Source organism: Lacerta agilis, chromosome 2 (genome assembly GCF_009819535.1).
Source record: "Lacerta agilis isolate rLacAgi1 chromosome 2, rLacAgi1.pri, whole genome shotgun sequence".
Lineage (NCBI taxonomy): Eukaryota > Metazoa > Chordata > Lepidosauria > Squamata > Lacertidae > Lacerta > Lacerta agilis.
The window spans coordinates 58,956,701-58,970,755 of record NC_046313.1 but is presented as its reverse complement, the minus strand read 5'-3'; the positions used below and the strand labels follow the sequence as shown (position 1 = coordinate 58,970,755).

Genomic DNA, 14,055 nt, shown 5'->3' with positions numbered 1-14,055 from the left:
TGAAAAGATCAGAAAAATCAGAAGCGGAGAAATCTGGACTACAAATAAAAAAGAAATGACATTGAACTGTGCAAGGCACAGAAACTGCTCATGTTGTTGACTGCAAACCTTCTCATAGCCTGCTGTGGCTTATTGAACTTTAGGAGATATTACCGGTACTTGTCTGCTCTCGAGGATATGTGCATGTGGGACAGACACGGACACACACGCACACATAAAGATCACTGAATCAGTATCAAAAATCCTCCTCCTGATTCTGTTATGCTTCTAAACACCATATTTGCTTTCACAGGAAAGACCCTTGGAGCTGGAGCTTTTGGAAAGGTGGTTGAGGCCACTGCTTTTGGACTTGGGAAGGAAGATTCTGTCCTGAAGGTGGCTGTGAAAATGCTTAAATGTAAGTGCTGGTTAAAGCAGTCCTTTGCCAGTGCTCACTAGGTAATAATCATTCTAAAGGCCTGCAAATTGAAAACCAGCTTCAACATTGTAATAAATTGGGGGGTGATGTAAGTAAGGAGCAAGAAGCAAGTCCTTCTCATGATACTATATGTATATTTCAGTTTAAGAACTGGACATACTGATCCTAGGTGACTAGTTGGGATTGGGGGGGGTAACAATTCAATGTGCATTTATAGGTGAACTTAACCTAATACATACTTTATGAAGCAATGTGAAACACAGCCAGTTTTTGAAGTGTGCACTTACCTTAATTTCGCAATGCAGTTCTCCAGCCAAGTACCGGTAATGTACACAAAAGTGATTATATTCTAAGTATATGCATATAAATGCATATATTAATGAAAACAACATACAAAAATGCATTATATTATGGAAACCTGCCTTGCAAAAGAAAAGAAGAGTATACATTAGGCAAAGTTGCTTTTGAAAAATGTGTGTAAAACAGGAGAAATTTGCACAAAAACGCTGTGCATTTTCACAAGAACCTGCATAAGAGTTTGAATACAACTACGGTAGTTTCATTTCTGGTTTCAGCAACAGCACATACTGATGAGCAAGAAGCCCTCATGTCAGAACTGAAGATCATGAGCCATTTAGGTCACCATGACAACATCGTCAACCTGCTGGGAGCATGTACACATGGAGGTAAGAAGCGGTCTCTGGCGCCACTACAGTCCCCACCATTCTCATTCCTTTGGTTTCATTCTTTTCAGCAATATTTCCCCATAATGGAAGAGTCATAGATTTTCAAGTCAGTATCACAATCATGACAAGAATAAACATTTTTGCTTTGAGAATGCTGGCACACCTGAGAGTGGAACTACACAGAGTCAGTAAAATCATGATATGCAGTTTTTGCTATATTGTACCACTTTGGCTTGCAGGTTGAATTTTCCTGGTATAAAAAAAATTCAAAGATTTTTAAAGCAAAAAAACCCCCATGCATGTCAATTTTACATGAAGCTTCTCCAGGTGGCTTTCTATCTATAAGGAATCATTTTACAGGAACAGAGCATTCAATTCCCTCCACTCCCCTCTGAAATGGTGCAATCCAGCTTGAATAGGTAATTTTGAGTGGTAAAGAAATCTGGAGGGAATGGGGTGATGCACATCCTGCTTTGAGTTAAAAACAAGGTGGAAGCCCTGTGTGGCACTCTGCTACAAAAACCAAAATCCTCTAAACTGAAATAGTTAGTGTTGATCAGTCAGACTAAGCTGCTACCTAGCAGAAACAGAGTACAATGATGCCACTTTCTGATCAGTTTTATTTCTTCTTTTTCAGGCCCTGTATTTGTCATCACTGAGTATTGTCCTTATGGGGACTTGCTGAATTTCCTGCGAAAGAAAGCAGAGTGTCTCATAATCCAGGATTTAACATTTGAGTCTTCTCTTGATAGCATGGCAGCAGACTATAAAAACATGTACCTTGGGAAGAAATACATCCGGAGGTAAGAATCCAAACCAGTATAGATTCAACAGAGGGCTAAAACCCGAAAGGGCGAATTTCCAACCTAGCATACCTTTACAATACAGTCCTCATCTGAGAAGTCAATGACAGCAAGAGTAATCTTGCTAAGCTTTCATGACTAGGATTTGTGCACAAGGTAATTAGCTCATGTTTCATATAGTGTGAGAGAGATAGTGGCCACTTGATCTGAGTACTTTATTCTAGGAACCAGACAACATGGCCAAGGGCCTTACGTTTTTGTCCAATGGAATGGCCTACTCCATCTTTAAAAGGGCTTTGTGGCATGAAGGAAGTTGACCAGAAGCTTTATTTACAGGTGATAAGGGCTGGTACCCACATTCTTCAGCACCTTCTATCCCACATACGACTGCTCTCCCTTCTTGAAATGCCACAACACACAGGAGATTAGCTCAAGAAATATAGTGCTTGTTGGAAAGAGACAAAGGGATTGATGCCTGGTACCAGGACGCCTGCCAATCATATTTTTCGCTTACATTCATGGGCTTTGTCCCACCCTAAACGAATTCCTCACACACTTACACCATTTCAAATAATGACATACTTAATATTATTAGCAATGTGGTAATATGTGAGGAAGTCCCTACAGCGTGTTTTTTTTAAAAGGACACTGAGAAAGCATTTGATAGAGTTGAGAGGCCCCATTTGAAGTTATTAATAGATTGGGGGCAGTTTGTTATACGACTTTAAAGTTTTAATAATGCATCTAAAGCTAAGTTCATGACAATAGCCAGCATCAATTGGTTTGGAACTTAAGTAAAATTACAGCTTTGCGCCTTTAGCGCTCCTCCATTATCTACATGATTTGTTATTCAGGGTGTTAGATATGATGCAGAGATTAGATTGTTAACAAATTTTTCTTTCTCTGTTTCCATTGATGCAGTGACAGTGGAATCGGTACCCAGTGTTTGGACAGTTATTTGGAAATGAGACCAGTAACAGCATCAGGCTCTATGCCACCAAATGGTAAATAAGCAAGGAATGATGCTTTCAATTATTAATTCCGGAGGAGGTAGTTCCTGCTGCTGAGGTTTTCAGTTTTTGCCAGTATTTTGGTATGATGATTTGTTTATTACATAAAAAAAATAACAGAAGGGAGCTCAATGTAGCATCTCCTTTCTTTTCACAATAGGCCTTACAGGTTGGACTGAGAGATGTATAAAAAAGTCTGCTGATACCATCCAACATTGGCACAATTTGTGTATTCTCTCTTTGTTCATTGCATCCTAAATTTTTACACCAGACTTTGATTGTCCACTATTACAGCTGCTTGAATGTGCATAGTTTTCAGGATCACAACCCTCACAGCAACATTTTGTGCCGAAATTCAAATAAATTAGCCAAAATGTGAATTATTATGGGGAACTACATTTTTAGATATGCAGTTTTTTAATTAATCACCATGAAATCCTGTAAGGACAGATTCTAATTTTATTTTTTAAATTTGCGATTCTAAATGCAGAATTTGAACACCAATTAACAGAATGACACATTGCTTTTTGTAACTGGAACTCAGCTCCCATGTACAAAGATCACATGAGAAGCATTGCTAAGCACATCTATGTGTTTAAAATAGGAATTGCAGCTCTTGCATGGAAAATAAATGCAAACAAATGCTCAGTCCATTCATGTTTCCGACTTCAGTATATTCTGCAACCACAACTACACACATCATTACACAGGTTAGCATCATAAATGCCATGTGCATATATTTTGTACCGAACAAAGCAGTCCTATTAGTTGTAGGGACTGGGAACAGCTTGCACATACAGTATAAGCCAATTGTATTGAACAAATAGAACTGGGCCACCAATTCTGTTCCTACTAGCAGACTTCCAGTTCAATTATATAGTCAAAAGCAAGCTCATCTGAGTTCAGTGTGACTTAATCTTAGGAAAGTGTATATAGGATTGCACCTTCATTGTACACTGGAAGTTTCAAATTCAAGTGATCGCTCTTTTCTTTCTCAAGATGCTTACCTGTTAACCTGGTTCTGTGTTACTGTTCCCATTTCTAGACTTCATTCATCTCCCTATATTGGAGATATGGTTCAGTTAGCTTGAACGTTGACTTCATCCTGTGGTAGAGTTGCCCTTTGTTATTCACCATGAGTTTTCCCCATTCCAGGGAGGAGCTCAGTGTCAGGAGAAGACATGGACGGCCATCCTCTCGACCTGTATGACTTGCTGCATTTCTCCAACCAGGTGGCCCAGGGAATGGCTTTTCTTGCTTCAAAAAATGTGAGTGCACGCTCCCCTGAACATAGTTCTCTTTAGAAAATGTTTTCAGGATCAGTTATGCAGAAACCAAGGCGTCGTTTTCCATTACTATGCAGGAAACTGACTTGCATCCTAAACAAAAGGCCTTGGCCCAACTTTTACTCTACATATGTGCAGCAGTTGGAACCCCACCCTGCTCTGTACATAAGTATACCCTGCCTGCTACCCTTGAATAATGAACGCATAGGGCTGAAGTCTGAAAGAAACAAAAGAACATCCCAAAGGCTTAGTTCTCAGTGAGGTGATAAGCTTGTGTCAAGGCTGTACCATTTCACACCGTTGGTAGGGGTTCACGTGATTGAATGTTTCTTTATTAAAATAAATCCCATATAACACCCGCCCACCGACTCCCAAAAAAACTTACTAGTACGGCAGGGAGAAGGCTAAGTTCCCCTTCCCCCAGCAGCTAGTTTTCTGTGCGGAAGGTTGTTGTTAACATGGAGGAACATTCAGTTGTGTGAGGTAGTCTGAAGTGTTTCTTAGATTAAGAACCTGCTTTTGCACAAGTGAAATTTATTATTACAGCATCTTAAATATATTATTATTATTATTTATTAATTTGCATTCCATATCAAACAAAACTTAAAACTGAAACAATGCTAACAGAAGAGAAGCTCTAAAGTAAATAAGAAGTGGCATTGTTAACATAGCAAATAATTATTCCTTAACCGACTTCCCATCCCCTTTCCATGGTTCCTCTTATCTCCTCTTTTTCTCACGTTGTCTTGGTTCACCCTGTCTATCGCAACTACTTTTGTAAACTTAGGTTATTTCTTACACTGCTGGAAATCTTACCATCCTGCTAAATTGATTGTTTGATTATAATACTTTTCCATATAGGCAATAAACAGTATCCAGTCCTCCTTGAATACTTATGGCTATATATGGTTTCTATATGGTGGGGAACCATTTCTCTGCCCAGGGCTGGTTTCTCATGGGGATCATCTGTCAGGAGGGAAAGATGCTGGCAAGTGGGGCACTCCTTCCCCTTTGATTCCCCTGCTTGCCCCTTGCATGAAATTAGGGGAGGGAATCTGTGCTGCCTACCCCAATCTGTACCTGCATATACATATGGATGCTGTACATGAAATCTATTTTTCAGCTTGTGCCGTCCCCTCTTTTCCAACCAGCAGAAGTACTACCATTTTTTAACATACTTTTTCTATTTGAATGTTCACATTTGTTTAGTGGTTTGAGCTCAAAGCTATAGATTTAGAAGATTTAGGGTGTTCTTTATGCCTCCCATTCCAGGAATAAGGAACTGAAAGTGACGGTTGGGGCTTCTGACCCACCATGTTATAAATATAATTAGTGAGCGCAATCTCACTGGCTGCTCATCACAGCACATACTGTAATGTGCCGCACACACAGGCTTCCACAAAAGGGTACCTCCCTACCTTTTAAGCTTGTACAGCAGGGAGATTGTGTAAGAGCTATACACTCCATATGCGGCATTCTGTAGCTTGAAAAGGTTTTACAAGCATTAGATAATTAATGCTGTTGGAGTGTTTAACCTTGACATTACAGGAAAGGGAAACATGGGCTATAATTATCCAATTACCTGGATGCCCTAAGCACTAAGACTGTTTTAACCTAAATCAATGCAAATGATTATCAAGGCTGGTTCAGGCATAACTACTTCTGTAGTGGCTTAATGAAATGGTTAGTTTTGTCATGCGCTCTATTCTTCGCGGAGGTGTCAGCAGTGTCTCACGACCAGTCCTTTACATGCTGCGTCCAAAGTACAGCATCTTCCTACCTGTATCACCGATGGCGGGAAGTTCATACTAACTATTGGAATTCCATAGGGCACCAGTGGAGTGAGAATAAGAAAGCCAAAACAAATACTCTAGCCCAGCCATCTCCAAGCCTTAAGATATTTTTGACAACAGCTCCCATCAGCCCTGGCTATTGACTATGCTGGCTAGAGCTTATGGAAGTTGTAGATCAAAACACTCTTGAGGACGTGAGGTTGAGGAAAGCAACTGTAGCCTGTAGTCTCACTAATGCAGCCCGGATGTCTGCATCATGCTGCTGAGACCATGCTGAAGGCCACCAGGATGAACAGGCACAAGCACAAATTGGGTTGAGTCCATTATGCTCAACCTGTATTTCTCTATGGCCGTATGTTAAAATAAGTCAGGAAGATCAAGAAAAACTGGTAAGTTATTTCTCCCCCTTCCTATCTGTTTAATCTAGTGCATCCACAGAGATTTGGCAGCAAGAAATGTGCTAGTGGCTGATGGACGAGTGGCAAAGATCTGCGACTTTGGCCTGGCCAGAGACATCATGAATGATGCTAACTATGTTGTTAAAGGCAATGTAAGTAACGGGGATGGCAAATGAGCACTGGGTACACAGGAAACTGGTTTACAGTCAGACCATTGATTCCTCTATTGCTGACGGTAGCTTTCTGGGGTTTTGAACACTGAACTCTTCCGCCCTCACCTGGAAATGTTGGGGTCACAAACATGGGAAATTTTTGAGTGTGTTTGTGTTCTTTGTCAGCGGGACAAGTGCTGCATTATGTAAATTCTGGCAGAGGCTACTGAGCAAAATCTACTGGAAAGCAATGGCACAATATCTGTATATCTATATCACAGGCTGTTTCCTCTCTAAATAAAATATTTTGTAATTCCAGGCTCGCCTGCCAGTGAAGTGGATGGCACCCGAGAGCATCTTCGAATGTGTCTACACAGTACAGAGTGATGTGTGGTCTTACGGCATCCTTCTCTGGGAGATATTCTCCCTAGGTAGGCAATGATGTGTTTGTCCATCCCCAACTTCCTATATGGAAAGGCTTTAGATCAGAAATGGGGCTTGGGGGAAAGCATAATTTGGAAATTAGGTCACTACTGACTGTAGCAATGATTCTTCAACGCCATACATTGCCATAAGAAACCTCGGGCCTTTGGGGAAAAGTCGTATTAGACTACTTAAAAGTTTCGTTGGCACCAGAAATTGGGGGATGACCTCAGGTACCTAACAGGGCCCAGATCTATAGAGAGCCAATGCCATAATCTTGGCTTTCACTTGATGTAGGGCCTGCCGTAGTCAGAGGCATTACATGTTACAGTACTTCTGACTTCTGCAGCAGAGTACCAAAATCGCTTCAATAACCCAAAGGCCTTTAGAGTTACACACTTATTCCCCCCACTTTTCCTCCCTCCTCACCAGCCATTCCTTCAGTGCTCCCACACAGTTAAGGAGTTCACATAGGAGTACCTTCAGCCAACGACCTAAGAATCAGGAGTAAGTCCTGCAGGAAAGCAACATGAGAACAGCATGGTGACCGTAGTCTGTTGTGCTGCTTCTTATCTCTATAGGCAGGAGCCCTTATCCTGGCATGAAAGTGAACAGCAAGTTTTACAGCCTGGTAAAACAAGGATACCATATGGGCAGACCTGAGTTTGCACCAGAGGATATGTAAGTACACGGATTTCAGAAATCTCCACTGTAACTGGGCGACACAAACAAGCATTACAAGGAAGTGACGGAAGTTTGTTCCAGAGTTTTCTTTGATGAGCATACTGCATGTTGCTGCTGTAATTCCACCAAGGTGTTTCAGATGCATTTCACAGCTCACAAAGTTGTGTTCGGTGACAGGCCAAGATTTAGGCACTTTAGTTCTTAACCCGAGGTACCACTGTACTTCTGTTGATGTATCCTAGAGTAGCATTAGCTTTTTTTGCTGCTATATTACACTGTTGACTCATGTTAAGCTTGTGATCGACCAAGACCCCAAGATCCTTTTCACATGTACTGCTAGTAAACCAGGTGTCCTGCATCCTATATTTGTGCATCTGGTTCTTCCTGCCTAAGTGCAGAACCTTACATTTGTCCCTATAGAAATTCATTTTGTTAGCTTGCACCCAGTTCTCCAATCAAAGGTCATTTTGAATTCTGATTTTGTCTTCTGCGGCATTAGCTTCCCCTCTCAGTTTGGCATCATCTGCAAATTTGATGAACATCCCCTCAATTCCTTCATCCAAGTCATTTATAAAGTTGCTGAACAGCAACAGACCCAGAACAGAACCTTGTGGCACCCCACTTGTCACTTTTTTCCAGGATGACAAGGAACCATTAATGAGTACTCTTTGGGTTCAGTCAGTCAACCAGCTACAAATCCACCTAACAGTTACCTTGTTCAACCCGCATTTTACTAGCTTCCTTGGGGGACTTTGTCAAAAGCCTTACTGAAATCAATATACACTATGTCTACAGCATTTCCCTGATCCACCAAGTTTGTAATTCCATTAAAAAAAATCAGATTGGTCTGGCATGACTTATTTTTGAGAAACCCATGCTGGGCCTTAGTAATCACAGCATCTTTTTCTTAATGCTCACAGACTGACAGTTGAATTATTTGTTCTCTGGTATCGATGTCCAGCTCAGCAGTCGGTAGTTACCTGGGCCTTCATTCCCCCCCCCCCTTTTGAAGTTGGGGTCATTTGGCCACCTCCAGTCTGTAGGGACCTCACCTGTTCTCCAAGAATTCTCAAAGATAATAAAGGCTCTGAAATTACATCCACAAGCTCCTTTAGTACCCTTGGATGCAGTTCATCAGGCCCTGGAGATTTGAAGTCATTTAAAGTAGTTAGGTGTTTCCTTAATACCTCTTTTCCTATCTTGGGCAGCAGCTCCCTCCTTACAACATTTATTCTGTTGTCACCAGGTTGGGCATCATTATAGGATCTGCATTTAGCCTTTGGGAATGATCACAGACTTGCAATTATTTCAGTTGCTTTTACACTGAATACTACAAGTTGCTGCTGAATGGGTAATAAGCAGATCCCCCCCCTCCAATCCAGGTACAACATCATGACTGCATGCTGGAACATGGAGCCCACTCAGCGGCCGACCTTCAGTCAGATTTCTACTTTCCTTCAGAAGCAACTGGATACCAGTAAGGAACAGGTGAGATGCTAAAATGACCAGTAAAAAAGCAAGGTGAAGGTAGTTCATACCTGAATGATCTGTTTCTTCAGTAACTGTGTCTTTCCTTATATTTTCACATAAATGCATTTGTATTATGTCTGGTAGAAATTGCACCCCCCTAAAAATATTCTGGGATTTCTCATACTACTTCATTATTTGCAGAACGTTTGTTACCCCTCCCCCCTTCCCCTCAAGGCATAGATTGCACTATATACATTACACTGGCCACAGTATATAATCCAATTTACACCCAGATTAATTTAACCCATTGACCTAATTGGTCAGGGATAAGGATCTTGTGGTCCTCCATAAATTGCTGGACTATCACTCCCAGTATTCCTGAGCATTGGCCATATTGGAGTCCAACAACATCTGGAGAGCTGCAAGCTACCCATCTAGCCATCCTACACAGTCATAGAATCATAGAGTTGGGACCACATAGGTAATCTAATCCAATCCTCTGCAATGTAGGAATCTTTTGCCCAACGTGGGGCTTAAACCCACAACCCTGAGATTAAAAGTCTCATGCTCTGTCGACTGAGCTATCCCAGCAGGATGTCAAGACAGGCATCAAATAGCAGAACAGGGGTGAGGAACAGGCTGCAGCCAGCAGACCACGTCCAGAAGAAGTGGCCCAATCCCCTCTGAGTGACACTGTCAGGTGGGCAGAGCCACCCATTTGTGAGTCCCTTTACATCTTATGTCAGGGCACTGAAACTTCAGGCCACTGCTGCAAAGGAAGTTTCTCCCTTTCACTTGTGGCTTGCTTTTTTGGAGGGGTTGGGAAGTTTCCAGCAAGTCCAGGAAAAGTGGGCACGCGAACCTCAGAAGTCTACCAGGTCTAATCAGGTCTGGGAGAGAGGTTCCCCAGCTCCGTAAATGGCACTAAAATGGCACTTGTCACTGGCAAAATCAAAAGGGGATTAATGCCGTGTTCAGGTGTTTGGAAACCATAATACATGAGAAGCTATAGAAAGCAGCTGTCTCCCAGTGACCACTGCAGTCACCTTCCAAGTCATGGGTGGCAACTTTGTGAAGGGGGTGGGGGTTTCCTTCCTTCGTGGAGGGTTACCCTCCATGAGTCTTAAGGTGACTGGAATAGTGACAGGGAGGTAGAGCCTAGCACACTCACCTCCTTTCCACCTCAATTGTTAACATGCTTTCCAAATGGCTGAAGAGGGATCAAGACGCATCAAATTGTTTAGGAGCTTCTTTTTTAATGCTGTATTTTCCTGAATACAATTGTTAAGGCTTTCTCTTCAGATTATATACTCCAGGCACTAAAGTTTGTGGGTTTTTCCCCCCTTGCTGTGAAGGGTTACACAAACTTGCCAACCAGCGCTGAAGAAGACAGCGGATGTGAGCCTTCCAGCTATTGTGAAGATGAATCTTGTGACACTGGAGAGAGCATCCAACTCCTTCTGAACAGCAACAATTACCAGTTCTGTTAAAGGGTATACAACTGCACCCTACTTGTTGGTTCGATTTCAACTGAAATGTAGTTCTCACACAGCTATCCCTCTGGGAGCATTTCATACCAGAAAGCCATATGTAACTGGTGGGCTGTAGCCTTGCACTGCATTGGCAGCAGACTTCAAGACATGAAGCATTACACATAACCCCACCCCACCCCCCGCTACTTGTAACTGGTTTCCAATTTTTATCAAGCTTAGCTTAGAGCATGCAGGTATCTTGGGCAGAATCATCGTATAAAGTCAGCAGATTGCCATAGCCAGTAAGCACCAGTCTTCATAGAAGTGTGCTTGTAAGAGTGAGAGAATGGGGAATGTGGACTTTAAAACCAAGTTTTCTATATCTCGTGTACCTTTCACTGCTCATCCATCAGTATATGAGTTTAAAATGGGCTCCTTTCCCTAGCTTGACTTCTTCCTGGGAAAGAATACCACCTTGAAAAGGTTAGTCAAAAGGAAATGGACAGATCCTATCCAATTTGACTCTGGGTCAGGGTGGGAAAAGAATCATAACCATTCACCATCTGTGAAGTCACATCTCAGCTGGAAGAAAGGTTCTCTCTATTTCTCCACAGATAAGAACTTCAAACAAGAAAGTAACAGCAACTCTTTCTCTCACTTGGGATTACCATTGTACCATGTGCTAATCGAGCAAACAAAAATTTAAGTATTAAACTGTGATTTTTAGTAATATAGCCAATCTATTAGCGAAGCTTTAGATTTAAAACACATTACTAATGAGTGACTTACAGTGCAGTTCTATACATGTCTACACAGCTGTAATGAAGTTCAATGGGGCTTACTCCCAGGTAAGTCGATACAGGATTGCAACCTCTCTTGCTCAACTGATTTAAATGACTGTTTTTTATTTCAGAGACAATATGTGAAAATTTAGTGCTGTGACCTAAACTCGATTAAGCTTGCAGTAGGGATCAGAGTGTTCAGCATGGGTGACCTTACCTACAAAGATGAGGTGGTAAATGTTATGTCATTCCCAAATACGAAGGGACTGCCACCGAGCTGTTGAGGATCTCTCTCCCCATTTATAAACCAACCAATCTGAAACATAAGCAACTGCCTCATTGGAAAGTTCTGAGAACTTGTCCACACACACACACACACACACACACACACACACACCCCCCCAAAGTCATTAACATTCCCACTACCACCTTCAGGGGACAGGTGGTGTCACAAAAAAGGAAGGGAGGGTATTTTGGCCAAGCCTTAGTCAATATTGTTTAATATTGGACCCAGAGATAATTGCAGCCATCATCGTAGCTGAATGTTTAATCAGTTTTTCTAGTTTTTAGAAACTGGTAATTTTTAAGAATATTTGACAATTTTTGGTTAATGGAGAGAAAACATACAAGGCTTAATTCATTCTTACTTGGTAATTCAAACGAAACAAGAAGCAGCAATAAGCTAGGGAATGTAGTACATTGGGAATAATTTGCAACAGTATTAGAAAGCAAGTTATTAAATCTGTGACAGCAAGCATTGAAATAATAGAAACTGAATGTGAATGGCTTGGAATGGAACAGATCAACAAGACCGGAAATGACCTAAATAGTACCCAGTGATTTTAATGTGAGAGTTAAGAAATTGTGAAATGTTCTCCTTTAGGAAAGACTGGGTTTTATTAGTGACTGGAACATACCAGTAGCTAATGAAGTCCCTACATTTACTATAGCAAACACAGATCACCATTGCTGGAGGCTTTGTCCTTAGGGACCAACAATATTAGTAAAATTAGAGAAATTTGAAAATAAAGCAAAATTAGAGCTCTCCAATATTTGCATCTAAAACTTTGTGTTTCTAACATCATATATATATATATATATAAAGGGCATTGCAGCAATAGAAAGTAACGTTTATTGAGGCAAACACTCAGCTCAACTGGTTGTAATCAATTGTTTTATTTTTCTGAATTTTATCACTCTTTGGCATTGTTGCTCTGTAGTTTATAACACTGAGATATTATTGCATTTGTGTTAATATGTAAGCTGCCCTGGGTGTTTTACACTGCAGGATGCCATTAATGTACTGAAATAAATTGTTGCAATGTGTTAGTTTTTGGGTTACAAACGGGTAAGCAAATCTCAGGCAATTTTATATTAAGACTACTGACGTTCGATATTTTTTTCTGAAATATGAAAAAAATATTGTTAATCTGCTGCAGAATAGATGGGCAGTCTCATCTGAAGCATCTAACTCACGTTCTCCAATAAGTCAAGTACTTTCATTGGTTTTGTAACTGTAGCAAATGTGAATTTGTACTGCTTGCATACACGAATTGTCACGACAACTGTTTTATGTATTACTTTGTTATTTTTACATACCCTGCAGTTTAAAAAACCAAAACTAGAAAGGAGCAGCTTCATAATGATTTTCATAATATTTTGCAAGCCAATGACTTGAGTTTTACGTAAAGCTTACTAGCTTTGCTAAGCACCTATCTTTGAAGCCTTGTGTAAATGAAAAAGGAGCATCTCTTTTACTGGATAAGAACTAGCCAGATAGTTTTCCAGCACAAACTACCACCATTCAGTGGCTGCAAGATTGCTTTTAAATAGTTAACTGCTATGTGTTGAGTTTCCAAATGAAACCATTCTTCTAATTACATAAATCAGTATGTTCACATTTAACTGCCATTCAAAATAAAACAATTTGATTAAGCAAAGTAATTAGAACTCTGTAGTTGTTTCATTTTTTTCCTAGCTAACAATACGATTTCTTTCATAAGGGCATTTTTAAATAATGTGTAATAAATAATAATAAATCGAGTTTGAGAATAGTTCTGATACTCCCAAAAAAACCATGCCTCAGCTAATGTACTTACTTCTGAACCATGTAAAGTACAGGTTTGTTTAAAGACAAAGCAGGCACAAAAATGCCCAATTCTATGAGCTTCTACACTAATTGAGCATTACCTAAAGCTTTAGGTAATATGTCCCCTTGCTGATACCACCCAGTTAGAACTATATTCTCTTCTCTCTGGTGTCCAATTAAACTGTTGTCCCTTCTAACTGGACATCAACTACAAAGAAGACCGCTCTCTCTTTCTTTTTCAAGTCTCCCCGCTACAAAATGGTAGGAGGGCCGAAGCAGACAACATGGGGGAGAGTGAAGATAAACTTGGACTATGTCAACACTGTAATCTATAATCTGCCCTGAAGGTGATTCAAGAAATTGCTCTGGTGCTCTGGCAGGTCTCTGAATGCCTTAGTACTCACAGGTGCTGTGTCGGAACCTCAGAGCTAGAGTTTCAGATCAGGACTGCGGTGACCCAGTTTAAAATCTTCATCGCATGAAGCTCACATGGGTGACCTTGAGCCAGCCACTCATTCATCCTAGCCTACCTCTTAAGAGCTGTTGTGAAAATAAAATGGGCACAGCAAAAGAACCATTCATGCCACCT

General features: G+C 40.9%; 1 protein-coding gene across 2 annotated transcripts in view; it reads left to right on the top strand.

The window, feature by feature from the left end:
• Positions 1 to 13,327, top strand: part of CSF1R (colony stimulating factor 1 receptor) — a 35,352-nt gene extending 22,025 nt beyond the window's left edge. Inside the window, exons 13-23 of one of the 2 annotated variants that reach the window (XM_033140289.1) lie at positions 293 to 397; positions 994 to 1,104; positions 1,742 to 1,907; positions 2,829 to 2,911; positions 4,073 to 4,185; positions 6,424 to 6,546; positions 6,866 to 6,977; positions 7,551 to 7,650; positions 9,036 to 9,141; positions 10,479 to 10,616; positions 11,210 to 13,327. In XM_033140289.1, the coding sequence (XP_032996180.1) occupies positions 293 to 397; positions 994 to 1,104; positions 1,742 to 1,907; positions 2,829 to 2,911; positions 4,073 to 4,185; positions 6,424 to 6,546; positions 6,866 to 6,977; positions 7,551 to 7,650; positions 9,036 to 9,141; positions 10,479 to 10,613 (1,154 nt within the window). In that variant the 3' untranslated portion in view covers positions 10,614 to 10,616; positions 11,210 to 13,327. Of the gene's footprint in view, positions 1 to 292; positions 398 to 993; positions 1,105 to 1,741; positions 1,908 to 2,828; positions 2,912 to 4,072; positions 4,186 to 6,421; positions 6,547 to 6,865; positions 6,978 to 7,550; positions 7,651 to 9,035; positions 9,142 to 10,478; positions 10,617 to 11,209 lie in introns of those variants that run through there. The other variant, XR_004425968.1, reaches the window with a different exon arrangement.
• The last annotated feature ends 728 nt before the right edge of the window (positions 13,328 to 14,055 follow it).